General features: G+C 40.3%; 1 protein-coding gene across 2 annotated transcripts in view; it reads right to left on the bottom strand.

The window, feature by feature from the left end:
* The window catches only part of NGR-A25 (neuropeptide receptor A25), a 102,155-nt gene extending 93,021 nt beyond the window's left edge, over window positions 1-9,134 (bottom strand). For both annotated transcript variants that reach the window (XM_038015180.2, NM_001134251.1), the window contains 2 exon segments: window positions 8,582-9,134; window positions 1,978-2,068 (listed from right to left, as the gene is read on the bottom strand). In XM_038015180.2, the coding sequence (XP_037871108.2) occupies window positions 1,978-2,068; window positions 8,582-8,882 (392 nt within the window). In that variant the 5' untranslated portion in view covers window positions 8,883-9,134.
* Between the last annotated feature and the right edge of the window lie 5,628 nt (window positions 9,135-14,762).

Below are 14,762 nucleotides of genomic sequence, written 5' to 3'. Positions count from 1 at the left end.
TAATTAATTATAGTAGAACTTCGACTACTGCGGGAACACTAGTATTTGTTAACTTGCAGGACATTTGCTTGCCAACCTTTGTTATATTATAGCGTGGCCTTAATCAAATTAGCTAATTAAGTTTCTAAACAATTCATTGTTGACGATTAACTTTGTTCATTGTTGTATGAGCCACTTGCCTACATTGTATCAAAGATAAGTTAAGTTTCTATTATAGTCCGGAATGTTCGCAGTAAGTTTTAACGGTTACTAAGCAAAGTCTGCTGTTTAATTCTGATATGATATTAATGAAGAACCGTATTCGAAGAATCAGATATTTTAATAATGTTTTAATCTATAGAAGCGTTTTAAAAAGTCAACAGGCGCATGTTTCTGACCTGAAATAGCTCTGTGGTAAGGAACGTCTGCCATCTTTCCTTCCATTTATTTGTGGGTACATGAATTATGAATTGACTTAAACAACAATACTATTTTGTGAAGCTTAGAAATTGAATTTCTCAATTTGAATTACTCCTACGATTACTATTATCCAGTCAACAGTACATACATAGCTTAAGCCTGTAATTGTCAATATTTTCGGGATATTAAAATAAAGTTGTACATTTTGAAAAACTGTGTGGCTGTTCTTTTGGTAAAAAAATTTCTTTGTCGGATTTTTAAGAGCAAACAAAGCTATAGCAACAAAAATCACACGAACGTAATCTCAGTGATTATCACACTAATACCCCTAATAGAAACAATAAATGCGAGATTAACCCAAAAAAGTAGCTTTAATTATATCTAAGAATATACTAAGAAAATACTACAATTACCCATGTTAGGCGTCACAGTATTTAAATTATATGATTTGTAGTAGTTAGTCTTATCTTTATTCTACTAGTACAACACTTATTTATTTGTAACAATTACATGGAACATGAAATTCTACTTTAATTTTCGGCTCCTTTTTCATTTTCCATTCTCGTGTCCCAAATATCTGACCCCAGGATATAATTTAATAAAAGTAATTCGGAATGAACTATTAATAATTCTCGCTTCGTAATAATTAAGTAATATCGTAGCTGTTATTGTTATAATTCGTTAGCAACAGTAGCTTTCATAGCGACAAATTCTTTGAAAACGAAAAGGAAAACTTGTCTTAATTAATGAAAACAAAACAATTACGGCTTAAAGTTATAGCCTCAAAAAAACGTTAAAGAGCTACTTAATTTTTCCGTGAATCACGTTCAATTAATAACAATTTTGTGGAATATTTTCTTCGAAGCCGAAGGTCTAAAGACTTTTCGTTTGTCACTTGCTTGAAGCGTAGCGAAAATATTTTTTAATTGTAATACTCAGGTAAAGAGTGATTATAGATATCAGGTACCTATAGAACGCCTATGATATATTCTCGGGTTTAGAAGCCTCTTGTGAATCCGCATGGGTAGGTACTACTATCCTGCCTATTTCTGCCGTGAAGCAGTAATGAGTTTCGGTTTGAAGTGCGGGGCAGCCGTTGTAACTATACTTGAGACCTTAGAACTCATATCTCAAGGTAGGTGGCGCCATTGACGTTGTAGATGTCTATGGGCTCCGCTAACCACTTAACAGCAGGTGGGCCGTGAGCTCGTCCTCCTGCCTAAGCAATAAAAAAAACTATTTTCTGTTTTGTTAAAATTTTGAATTAGTAATTATCCATTAGATAACTTATTAACATCGTAACCTTTTATTCACTAACTGTATAATAAGATTAATAAGTGCCTATTATTGCTGTGAAGCAGCTTTGTATACGTTCCGGTTTAAGGAGTGGTAAGACAATTTTGCAATAATAATTGTACTCTACAATTAAAACTCCGCTCCTATATCTCACTCCTTGGTAAATGGCGGCGTTTACGTAGTAACGTTACTGGGTTCCAATAATCATTTACTGACAGGTGAAAAAATGTTCAAATTAATTTGCTGTAGTCAAAAAGGTATCCAGCGAAAAACGATACTTACGCCTCCGATATTAAGGCCCTCAATTTGCAGAACACGAGGCCCAGGCTGTAAGGGTATTGATGCCAATACACTGACAAGTCGTTGGGGAGACCTGGAACAAAATTTTCAAATTCAAAACTTTCCGAATTTAGAATGATACAAATTTTTTTTATTGCGAGCCTCCTTTTCAAAATTAAAAATATATTTAAAAAAATTATGTATATGTTTATGTTAATAAATATAAATAACACTAAAATAAATAGATTAAAATTTAGTATTTGCTTCGGTGTTCCTGATTCGTAGATAAAATTAAAATTAATTTTACGGTTTTTAATCTCGCATTTTTGTTATACTCATTAACTACATACATTACGGACGACTAAAAATTAATTAAAACAAAACTAAATCCCAAAATGTGCAGCTAGAGACTTAAATATTAAATGAAAGACCCCGAAAACACATTTCTTTGTTAGACAAAGTTCACAATAATAACATTTTATAAGAAGACATTTTAAATTCTCAAACGAGCTGGCTTCTAAATTGTTTTACAAAACATCGATCTTCGCATGGCTTTATAAAAGATATTTTCTCAAAGATTTTCAACTATCCCAAATGAAATATTGATAATTATCGATCTTTCTTAAATAAAAAGTTTTTTTTTCCCTACTTAATCGACGGTAGCCTAAGGGGCTATTACATTTGCTCACGGACCGGTAGGTGTGCTCACGGGCTCAACCTGAAAGACTTTACTAACATTGGCCATAGCAATGGCAGTGCTTCACTGAATCTACCACTGGATCGGAATTGCGACCCGCTTAAAAGATCTGGCGAGAAACTCAGTCGGCTGTTTCTATGTACCTACTAGTTCGCAGGAGAGGACGGCGACTGGTGCTTGAAGAGCTTAAAAGCACCAAACTAAAACAACAATTTGTACTTGTTAGGAGAAAACTGATTAATTCATAACGAATGAGTTTACTATTAAGCACTATTTCCATTACCAACTCAAGTTCGTAAAATGGATTGTACCGAATTTCAAATTGAAACATTAAATCGAAATTAATGAAAATTCTATTGAAAGATTGCATTACAATCATCCGTAAACGTTTCTTAATGTAGAGTGATGCTAAAACAAAATCATAAGCAGAACTAAAATGTAAAAACTCGCTCTATCTTCGTCATTTAGTTTTAATGGAAATTAATGCACTCAAGTCGTGAGCGTTTTTGATTTTGCAAAAACGGACTCCGTGAATATGATTGTTTTGTTTCTCCAAAGCCATTTTTTGATAGTCGTCACTAAAATTATAGTTTTCGTGATTATCTTGTGTAGTCGGTAATGTGTGCGGAAGCGTGATTTAAATATAAAACAGCTGCAGAAGAGGTGAATCATTATCGAATACATAAATTCGTTAGTAAAGTCTGCGACTGATTGCACAAAGCTCGTTCGTTATTGAAAAATTTCAAAGCAATTACTTTTATTGTAACTGAAATCTGAATTGACCCTTCATACTACTTTTGTGGAGAAAGACAGAAAAGCCAAAAAAAAATGTAGACGCTCTGGACTCAGGTTGTTAGTGTAGACATAGACGAAAAAATAATAGGAACAAAAAGTGAATGTCTACGGATTGTTTTTTTTTTTGGTCAGGAGGAAATCGCCGGACTTCCGCCCTCCCCTGGGGATGGAGGGCGGGGCATGTCGAAGTCGAACTGACTAAAACCTCCTGTCACTCAACAACCCGCGTCCGAACCTCGCATGAGACAGAACCCATGAAAAGGCAAAGGGGGGAGAGTGAAGCGTTTAGTGTGGAGCACATCTCTCCCATCACCCTCCCCCTCGAGACGCCGGACCGGCGGTTGTCGGCGCCACGACCACCAGCCGTCTCGGTCGGCAGGCTATCCGGAGCCCGCAACACTCGGCAACGACAAGTCATTTCCTATTTTTGCGACGAGGACACGGTGCCACCCCTCCCGTGCGGGGCAACGAGCGTGTGCTCTGCCGTGTCCAAGTCGCAACCACAATGGTGGCACTCTGCCGTCGGCTCGGCTCCGATACGGTGCAGGAACTCACCGAAGTAAAAGTGAGGCGTCCTCTGTCACGATTCACCCAGTTCACAAGGACTGGGCGAATCGCCTCGACGGTCCTACGACCAGCCGAAGGATCAGCCAGCCGCCTGGATCATGACTCCAGCACGGACCGCCGAGATTGAGCCCTCCGCGCTCTGACCACACTGGGGCTGGGACGCGCCACGCCCCGGGCATGAAGGTCAGCCCGCCACTGATAGTCAGCGGCGAGCGCCTCCTCCTCCAGAACCCAAGGCGGTGTCTCAGCCAGTACACACGCCGCCTCGAGAGAGATGGTGCGATAACCACGAATGACCCTGACCGCGATGGTGCGTAGCGGCCGCTGTAGCAACTTCGCTACCCCCACGGCCAGGGATTGGCCCCACACGGGCGCCCCGTATAGGGCCATTGACCGCACCACCCCTATATAGAGACGGCACGTCACTTGGTCAGGTCCCCCGACGTTGAAGCCGGCTTAACGCGCCGGCCACCCCCAACAAACGAGGGACCAGGATCTGAAAGTGAGCACGGAAGGTCCAACGACTGTCCAGAATGAGGCCGAGGTACTTCAACTGCACCCCGACCCCAATACGGACGCCTCCAACCACGACATGGGCATCGACAGGTGGCACTCTCCGGGGCCTGTGGAACCACATGGCCTCGGATTTACTGAGTGCCACGTCGAGACCCAATCTCCTAATTTTGCCGACGACATACGCCACCCCAGCGGTAGCAAGACGGGCAGTCTCAGTAAAACTCCCTCCCCAGGCCACGACCAACGTATCGTCTGCGTAGCATATTACGCTTAGACCCGGGAGGAGGGCGAATGTCTACGGATAGCATTTTTAATTTTCAGCTCTAACTGGGCTTGCTCAAGACTAACCTGATATTAACTAAGTGAAATTGTCTTGCCCCTATCTAATCGCTAGTAACCTAAGAGGCTATTCTAGTTACTCACGCACTGATAGGTGAGCTCACGAGCTGAACCTGAAAGAGTTTACTAGCACTGACCCTAAGACAAGTAGTGCTTCGCTGAGTCTACTACCGAACCGCGTGAAATTGTAAAGAGCATTTTTTTTTTTTTTTTTTATTTCTTAGATGGTTGGACGAGCTCTCAGCCCACCTGGTGTTAAGTGGTTACTGGAGCCCATAGACATCTACAACGTAAATGCGCCACCCACCTTGAGATATAAGTTGTAAGGTCTCAGTATAGTTACAACGGCTGCCCCACCCTTCAAACCGAAACGCATTACTGCTTCACGGCAGAAATAGGCAGGGCGGTGGTACCTACCCGCGCGGACTCACAACAGGTCCTACCACCAGTAATTACGCAAATTATAATTTTGCGGGTTTCACTTTTATTACACGATGTTATTCCTTCACCGTGGAAGTCAATCGTGAACATTTGTTGAGTACGTATTTCAATAGAAAAATTGGTACCCGCCTGCGGGATTCGAACACCGGTGCATCGCTTCAACACGAATGCACTGGACGTCTTATCTTTTAGGCCACGACGACTTCGAGCATGCAAAATATCAATTGTTTTGAATAACAATTATTCCATATTTCAAACCAGAACGCAGGACTGCTTCACGCCAGAAATAAACATGATGTTAGTACCTACTTCACGAATTCACGGTAGACCTTCACCACCAGTTAATAATATGAACAGATAGAAGATTTTTACTGGTAGGACATCTTGTGAGCCCGCACGGGTAGGTACCACCACCCCACCTATTTCTACCGTGAGGCAGTAATACTTTTCGGTTTGAAGGATGGGGCGGCCATTGTGCTATAAAAACTGACACATTAGAACTCATGTCTTGAGGTCAGTGGCGGCATTTACGTTGTAGATGTCTATGGGCTCCGGTTACACTTGTGTTGCATCAAGTGGATCGTTAGCTCGTCCACCCATTAAAGCAATAAAAAGAAAAAAAAAAACATAATGTTTAATATATATCCATATCTTAATTGGCTTAAAATAATATCTGGATACATACACAATAACTTCCGATGGATACACGATAAAACTCATAAAAGAACAAAAATCTTTACAGAGATCTAGAAATTACAAAAGTTAAGTGGTTACCGGAGCCCATAGACATCTACCACATAAATACGCCACCCACCTTGAGATATAAGTTCTAAGGTCTCAGTATAGTTACAACAGCTACCCCGCCCTTCAAACCGAAACGCATTACTGCTTCACGGCAGAAATAGGTAGGGTGGTGGTACCTACCCGTGCGGACTCACAAAAGGTCCTACCACCAGTAATAAGTTTTATATGTGTTCCTTAAAAGATATGTGAAAAGAGCCCTTAGCTATAGTCACTAATATCTGGTATTGCTGATGACGCACGATCGACAGTAATCAATCAACATCAGGCAGACGGCGTGCTATTCGGGCTTGGAAGATGAAAATGACCGTATCGTAACCACCCACAAATCTAGCCTTCGATAATCCCTAAAGACTGACTGCTGTGTGAGAGATCTTCGTCAAAACTTAAGAAAGATCATAAATCTGTCACTTTTTCTGAGCGAGTGTGCACAATGTGACCTTCGCTACAATTAACTGAAGCATTTTAAATATGGTTCTGAATGGATATTTTGAATTCACAACTGAATGAACCCCAATGATTTTATACGGTCTTCGTTTTTTTAATTATGAATATAACTTTTTGACAGTCTTCTTACTTACAAAGCTCCTATAGCTTATTATGAATAAGACCGAGAATTTACAAAATAATATCTAAGGCACGTTCCAATTGTACTACCTAGGTGGAAATTAAGCTCATTAGTGACGAAAACGTGATCACGATCAACTCCCGGGAAGGAATGATATCGTACAATTAAATTAAACACGCCCGAATATTTAAATTTACATAATTAGGGCGTTGCAGGTCTGGTATTTTTTGGATCCGCGAGTAATTTCCTTCCTGTTCATTTCTGACTTGCTTACAATTATTTAATCCGGTGTCGCCACGGAATAGATAAATAACCTTATTTATCTATTCCGTGGGTGTCGCCCTTTCAAGTCGTGCTGTAATAGAATTTTCTTTAGTTTTCGATTGTCATAGATACAATTAAAACTGCTATTTACGGTTTCGTCTTGCTTTTTAGTCATTATTTTATTTACTATATTTAAAATTGTTAACATTTTACATACCTACACTGTACAAAAATAATATAATATAATGATAATAAAAAACACGAGATTAAACTCTAAAAATCGTTTATAGTTGTGGCGTTCTGAAATGCATGTCACATGAATCTAATAGTTATTTTGATAGCGTAGGCTTTTTTCTAATTACTCAAATAGATACTTACTAGGTAAGATATACGCGGGATATTCTGATATTTTTGAAGCATTTAAAGAACAATGGGGCAGATCAGACCAATGAAACTCGGATACGCCCTTATGAATTGATGCAAATAATTCTATAAATGAATTCAGTAGTCGAGATTTTAAACAAAATAGTAATAAAGTGGTATACAGAATACAATAAAATCTTTTACTTTACACCAAAAATGAAAAAGTTAAAAAATAACAAAACTAAAATAAAAATGTCTTCAATGTGCATCTAATCTCATCATATAAAGCAGCCTCTCGAATCCTCTGCACAACTATTGGCTCTCTCATCTCATAATTATACATTTACGTGACTTAAATAATTTAATTTTTTCAAACTTAATTTATGACATTTTTTCATGAAAGGAGCTTTACAAGGAATCCCTAGTGGCCAGCAGCATAGCAATAGTCCATGAGCAACAAAAACCACATGTAGCTCACCTGGGGTGGGCCCGTCTTACTACAAGCTCCCAAAAACTCATAGCATTCATTTTTCTCTCTTCTTCATTGCTCCCTCACTGCTTAGGACGAGCGACCACATGTGACTTTCCTCCATAGGTTTCGGTCATGGGTGGCATGGTCCGCATGGTCTAGACTACCACCAACCGCTTTCTTAACTAGATCTGATCATCTGACTGGTGTTCTGTCCACGGCGCGCTTGCTTTCTATGCGACCCAAAATTATGAGCTTCTCTAATTCATGTCTGGGAGACCGCATGATGTTTTCGAAGAAGCTCACAAGACGATCTTGGCAGATGGCAGAGAGAGCCATTCATCGCATTATTAAAAACTACTAGTAGTCCGCAGGAAGTCAAAATTAGACTATAATTAATTGAAATTATAAGTTTGTACACTATTATGATTATATTGCCAAAGTTTATTATACTTCTATAATCACAGATTTCGCCAAGACTACACACTTTAGACAAATATTAATAAAGACAAACAATATTTAATCTATTCTCAATTTGACCACAGACTTTAAACAATAAGAAACGTTTGACAATAAACAAATAGTATGCATGCGTGTGTGTGTCAAATACATGGCAGTTCGTGTAATGTTTTTTTTTTATTTATTTTTTAATGTATTTTTTATGCATAATTTAAAAAAAAATATTCTGCACTCCTCTACTAAATTTCATATTCGTCCGTCCGCGCAATTTTCGTAAAAAGGGGTACAAAGTTTTTACTTTCTCACGTATTAATATAAAGATACTCACCGAACATTAACAACAGCAGGTCACTAATCGCCAAACTGAACAAGTAGTAATTAGTTGCCGTATGCAGCCCTGGATGTTTAACTATGACCACACAAACACACACGTTTCCGATCACGCCAGTAAGGAAAATCACCACTAATACAATGCTAATAGGGATTATTTCCCTGAGAGGCAGCCTCCTGGAGCCCATTAGCCACCATAGCATTTCTTCTTCAGTGCAATCGAAACGTGAAAGATTGTTGCACCGTTCGAAAAACTCATCATAAGTCTCGTTTCCACGAAGGAACGAACCAGTATCCATTTTTGATAAAAATAATAATTATTCCGCGTCCAGATAAACAACTGTTTGAACGAATATTTAAAAGTTTAAAACAAATATCTAGAATGTTTTAAAAAATTATTTTACGTTTTGGGTATGTATTTTTTTTGAGAAAAAGAGATTATAAGCATTCTATAGTTTTACATAGAAAAAGCCGTTACGTATTTTTTACGTAGATAAAGTTGTCCGCACGACGGAGACATGTCGTAACGGGGATCTTTATCAACGCGAACTGACGCACGGCGACTCCGTCACATCTCGTACACTTCATTCGACAAAATTTAATACAGATTCGCCACTGTATAGTAGTATTTCGGACAATCTGGACAATCACAATACTCAGCGTAGTTTGTACATGTTATAAATGGTGAGTTATGTAAAAGAATGTATTAAGCCAATCAGCGATTGTAATGACTATGTACCTGATAGAGGAATGGCTGGCTTCAAGTGTTCGCCATTTCGCTTCGGAATCCTACACGACTCTCAGGACTATCCTTTTTTTTTCCTACCTAAGCTGATGGTCTTGAGAGACTATTTCAGCGTAGCCTTAACTAGTAGGTGAACTCACGGGGCTCAAACCTGACGACGTTGCTAACGCTAACCCTAGCAAGAGCAGTGCTTCGCAGAATCTACCACCGGATCGGAAACGCGACCCACTGAGAATATCTGTGGGTTAATTTACTCGCCGAACCCTTCGTGAACAGAAAGTGGACTATGCGATCAAATTACCTGTTAAAGTAATTTGAATTCAAATTGTCCGCCGAATTATTAAGTTTTTGAAGATAACAATGGTCTGTCCATCTATTCTACTCTATCGAATTGCAATTCCAATGTCACTTCTCAATGCGAGCAGCATTCTAAAGGAGCTCGTAACTCTATTAAAAACGTGACTGGTAAATCTATAGACCTACGTTTGCGATAATGCGATTTATCATCATACATATTGATCTAGGGAAATATGTAGCAATCATTACGTCATACATAACTGAAAGCATGTATCTTGATGTAACATGAGTAAAATTTGCAAGACTTTTTACCTATAAAGTCAGAATTCATATTCAAAGGCCCCAAATTAGCATTTTCTCTAGAGGCATGGGTACCTACAAAAACACACACAAACGAGATCAAAACAAATACACGCTAACCCCGAATACCAAGTAACTTTGGAAAACTAACCTTAAGCTTTTAATAAAGTGATCAAGGTCAAAAGACAAAATTTATTGATAGCTATCATTGCTAGATACTACGACATCTCTAATCCTTCTAACCCTTTTCAACGCTGTAGCGGCCTTTCTCTAGTGCTTGGAAAAAAATCTAAATCGGCGTGGCCTCACCCCAAAAGTGAGCTGCGGGCGCGGAAGGCCCATTCATGGCGGTCCGTGCTCAAGTCGTGGTCGAGGCGGTTGGCCAACCCCACGTAGAGTCTATAGACCGTTGATGCGGTTTACCCGGTCTTTGATGACTGGGTGAATTGTGGCGGAGGACGATTCACCTTTCATCTGGGGCAGGTGCTGACCAGGCACGGATGCTTCGGGAAGTGCCTGCGCCGAATAGGAGCTGAGCCGACGACGAGGTGCCACCATTGCGGTCACGACCTGGACACGTGGAGCGTGTACTCGCTGTCGCAAAGATAGGACCGGACTTGTCGCTGCCTGACGTCATAGCGTCGATGCGGCGACGAGTCCTAGAAAGCTATGCTCGACTTTTGCGAGGGCACCATCTCGCCGAAGGAGATGGCGCGGCGGGGCGAGTGAGGCAGAGCTCTCCTCACTACGCAGAAATCCACCGCCGCCAAGCAGGAGGTCGGGACCGGGGTCCCATCCGTGACCCGGCCCCCTAAGAGCTTCGGGTTCCACCTGCTTTGTGCGGGGAAAGACCCAGGCATGGAGTGGCGTACACGGCACACTCGCCCGTAATAGGAAGCCGGGTGATGGCAGGCCGCGTTCCCCCAACCGCTCCGGGGGAAGGTGGAGCGTGGCGCCATTAAGACGGGCTCTCAACCGGTAACCAAGGGAACCGGTGGTCGTTTCGCAGGCGGCCATCAGACGGGAACGGATGCAATATGCTCTGCGTCAACCCTGTCCCGTCGTCTGAGTGGCCCTGACTGGGTTCCAGCCGGGTCCGGAGTCGGGCGTCGGCTGTGAGCGCAGGAGTTTTTGGTGATGTTCAACTTCCACATCCCACATACTCCCAATTCAAATAGCCCCAAATCAAAAATCCTCCCAATCCGAATTCTCCTGTTCAATAAAGTCGTCGCGGCCTAAAGGATAAAATGGTTATAGTCGCATTAATGCGACAATGCCTGCGTCCAAATCCTATAAGCAGGTATGTACGTATTTTTATAAACAAATACATACGTTTTTAACACGGTTAAACAATTTCGCTGATGGCAACATTGTGTAACAAACATTAAACGATCAATGGTTTGCTACCGCACACAATAGTGCTTGGGTACCATCGCTAGCGCTATTCTTTAATTTCCTTAACACATTCAAGCCCATAAAAAAACCGACTTATAAGCATTTCGGTCAAAATTAATTACAATGAATGAAGTCGTCGTGGCCTAAAGGATAAGACGTCCGGTGCATTCGTATCGAGCGATGCACCGGTGTTCGAATCCCGCAGGCGGGTACCAATTTTTCTAATGAAATACGAGGGCTGCACTAAAAGTATCGGGAATGGAATATTTCCACTGTTCCTGTCATATTAAAATCTTTTTAATTGAAAACTCCTTGGTTTTAAAAATCGAATACCATTTATTTATTTAAAAAAAGATTCTCGGTCTTGTCACGAGGTTTTGTCAAACTTGTTTAGTCGTTGAGAAAATGGAATTGACTCGAGAATATTCAAGAGCGATGATTTATTATGACTTTCGAAGTGGTTTAACACAAAAACAGTGTGTTGACCGGATGATTTCTGCATTTGGTGATGAAGCCCTATCCAAAACCACAATTTATCGCTGGTTTGCTGAGTTTCAACGTGGAAGTGTCAAGCTCAGTGATGATCCCCGTCAAGGTCGTCCAAAAACTGCAGTCACCCAAGAAAACGTTGATGCTGTGCGTAAGCTGATTGAGGAAGATCGACATGTGACATACCGCGAAATTCAGGCAACTTTAGACATTGGCATGAGTCAAATACAAATAATCTTGCATGAACAATTAGGTGTAAAAAAATTGTTTTCCCGATGGATACCGCATTCGCTCTGTGAAGAGCAAAAAGCGGCTCGCGTTACTTGGTGCGTCAGAACTCTCGAAAGATTCCACGCAGGATCCTCAAATGCTGTCTGTATACAACATTGTATCAGGTGACGAATCCTGGATATACGCATACGAACCCGAAACAAAAAACCAGTCACGAGTTTGGGTGTTCGAAAATGAGTTAAAGCCAACAAAAATTGTTCGTTCACGGAGTGTTGCAAAAAAAATGGTGGCCACGTTTGTCTCCAAAACCGACCATGTTACGACTATTCCTCTTGAGGGACAAAGAACGGGTAATGCAGAATGGTATGCTAGCATTTGTTTGCCACAGGACGTTTCTGAACTCCGTAAAGAGAACTGCAACCGCCGCATCATCCTCCATCACGACAATGCGAGTTCTCACACCGCGCACAGAACAAAAGAGTTTTTAGAGCAAGAAAACAGAATTATTAGACCATCCGCCGTACAGCCCGGACCTAAGCCCTAATGATTTCTATACTTTCCCTAAAATAAAGAATAAATTGCGTGGACAGAGATTTTTATCACCTGAAGAAGCTGTGGACGCCTACAAAACGGCCATTTTGGAGACCCCAACTTCCGAATGGAATGGTTGCTTCAATGATTGGTTCCATCGTATGGAAAAATGTGTCAAATTTCGCGGAGAATACTTCGAAAAGCAATAAATACATTTTTAAATAGTAATGTTGTGTCACTTCGTTAATTCCCGAAATTTTCAGTGCCGCCTATGTACGTACTTAACAAATGTTCACGATTGACTTCCACGGTGAAGGAAAAACATCGTGCAATAAAAATCCAACCCGCAAAACTATAATTTGCGTAATTACTGGTGGTAGGACCTCTTGTGAGTCCGCACGGATAGGTACCACCGCCCCGCCTATTTCTGCCGTGAAGCAGTAATGCGTTTCGGTTTAAAGGGTGGGGCAGCCGTTGTAACTATACTGAGACCTTAGAACTATATCTCAAGGTGGGTGGCGCATTTACGTTGTAGATGTCTATGAGCTCTAGTAACCACTTAACACCAGGTGAGCTGTGAGCTCGTCCACCCATTTTTGGACAAAAAGAAAATCAACATATTCTAAAAACCACATATAATATTTCACAAAAAAAATTGGTGTAAAATTAAGCTTTTTTTTTTTTTCTGTGACAAACGAAATGTAGGGATACATCTCATACATCGGAGAGAGTATACGGAAAGTTTTGCGTAACTCATAAATAAAAACAATTTATATGTAAAGTAAGATATTTTCTGCTTTAAACGAATTCATCATTTTAATTAAAAAGCTTTTTCATCCGTTTATATTCAAAATCTAAGTATGATTTTTTTTATGTTTAAGAGATTACTGGTAGTCCGGAGGCGTATGATTAGTCTGGAGGCACGGTTTTCGGGAACTAATTGACAGTCAGACCACAATACTACTAAGTCCTGTCACTCATCTGTGATATATTAAGTGTATTCACCTTCTATTCTAGCTCCGTAAATGTCAAATCTTGTTTTTTTTTAAATGGCGAAAAACATAGACGTGGTTTTGGCTGTATTTCTGATTTGTTACGATCTCAACCGTTGTAGAAGTTAAAAATGACTGTCTTGTTTCCGGTGCGTGCTGTAGTCTTTTCATTGATCTTGATACAGCAAGATGTCTTGGTAGTTTTTCCTTGACCAAACACATAAGCAAACAAAACAGTATTTGTCAAAGAAAACTATTTTATTCTTCAATTGGAACCGTAACTTATCTTTCTGTTATGAGGTCTGAAATGGAGACTTTTTAATTAAGACCTATTTGACAACACTTAGTACAATATAGTAAAACAAAAGAATTCTATTTTGAATTGGACATAACCGTCAGATTTGGGATATGAAACCAGCATTAGAGAGATTAGCATTCTGATACGCGTTATTAAATATCAGAAAGGATTGTTGAACAGGCAGAATAGGATCAAGGCTTAGAATTATGAAGTTCATAGAGACCACTTGTAACAGTACGCACGCACAAAAGGAAGACTGTTGCTTTCTTTCCGGAATGTAAAATCTAGGCATGCTTCATCTCCAATTACGCTCCAATAACGATTTGAACATCTATGATTGTAGTTTTATAATATTCTTAAAACAAAAAACTCGATGCCGTTTTCTTTTTGGATTAAGTACACGGTGATCCAGGGGAATCAAAGTTTTATTTTTTCGTAATTTCATAAACTTTTAAAACAATATCCTTAACTTCGCCTTGGTTGGCTAATAAGAGACCATATTTTATGATATTTTCGGGGTAGGTGCGACATAGCCGATAGATAGATTAGAAGGATTGATGAGGGGTGAACTGACCAGATAGCGAAAGTTTGACACGTGACGCGGGTTCACAAGCTGCGATCGGTCCCGTGAAACGCACCCTCTCCCACAATATCACTAATGGATATTTTCATTATGGCACTTTGATGATTGTTTACAAAAACATTCCTCTGTTTCTCGCTGCTGACGCTTCAGTCTGAGAGATAATTCTTTTTGGTATTTGGTAAAAATTTAATTATTAATATTGGTAAACAAATAATTTGGTGGTGGTAGGACCTCATGTGAGTCCGCACGGGTAGGTACCACCCTATACTGAGACCTTAGAACTTATATCTCAAGGTGGGTGGCGTATTTGCGTTGTAA

The sequence above is a fragment of the Bombyx mori genome, chromosome 14 (assembly GCF_030269925.1).
Source record: "Bombyx mori chromosome 14, ASM3026992v2".
NCBI lineage: Eukaryota > Metazoa > Arthropoda > Insecta > Lepidoptera > Bombycidae > Bombyx > Bombyx mori.
The sequence above is the reverse complement of the archived record's forward strand: the minus strand, read 5'-3'. Positions and strand labels throughout refer to the sequence as shown.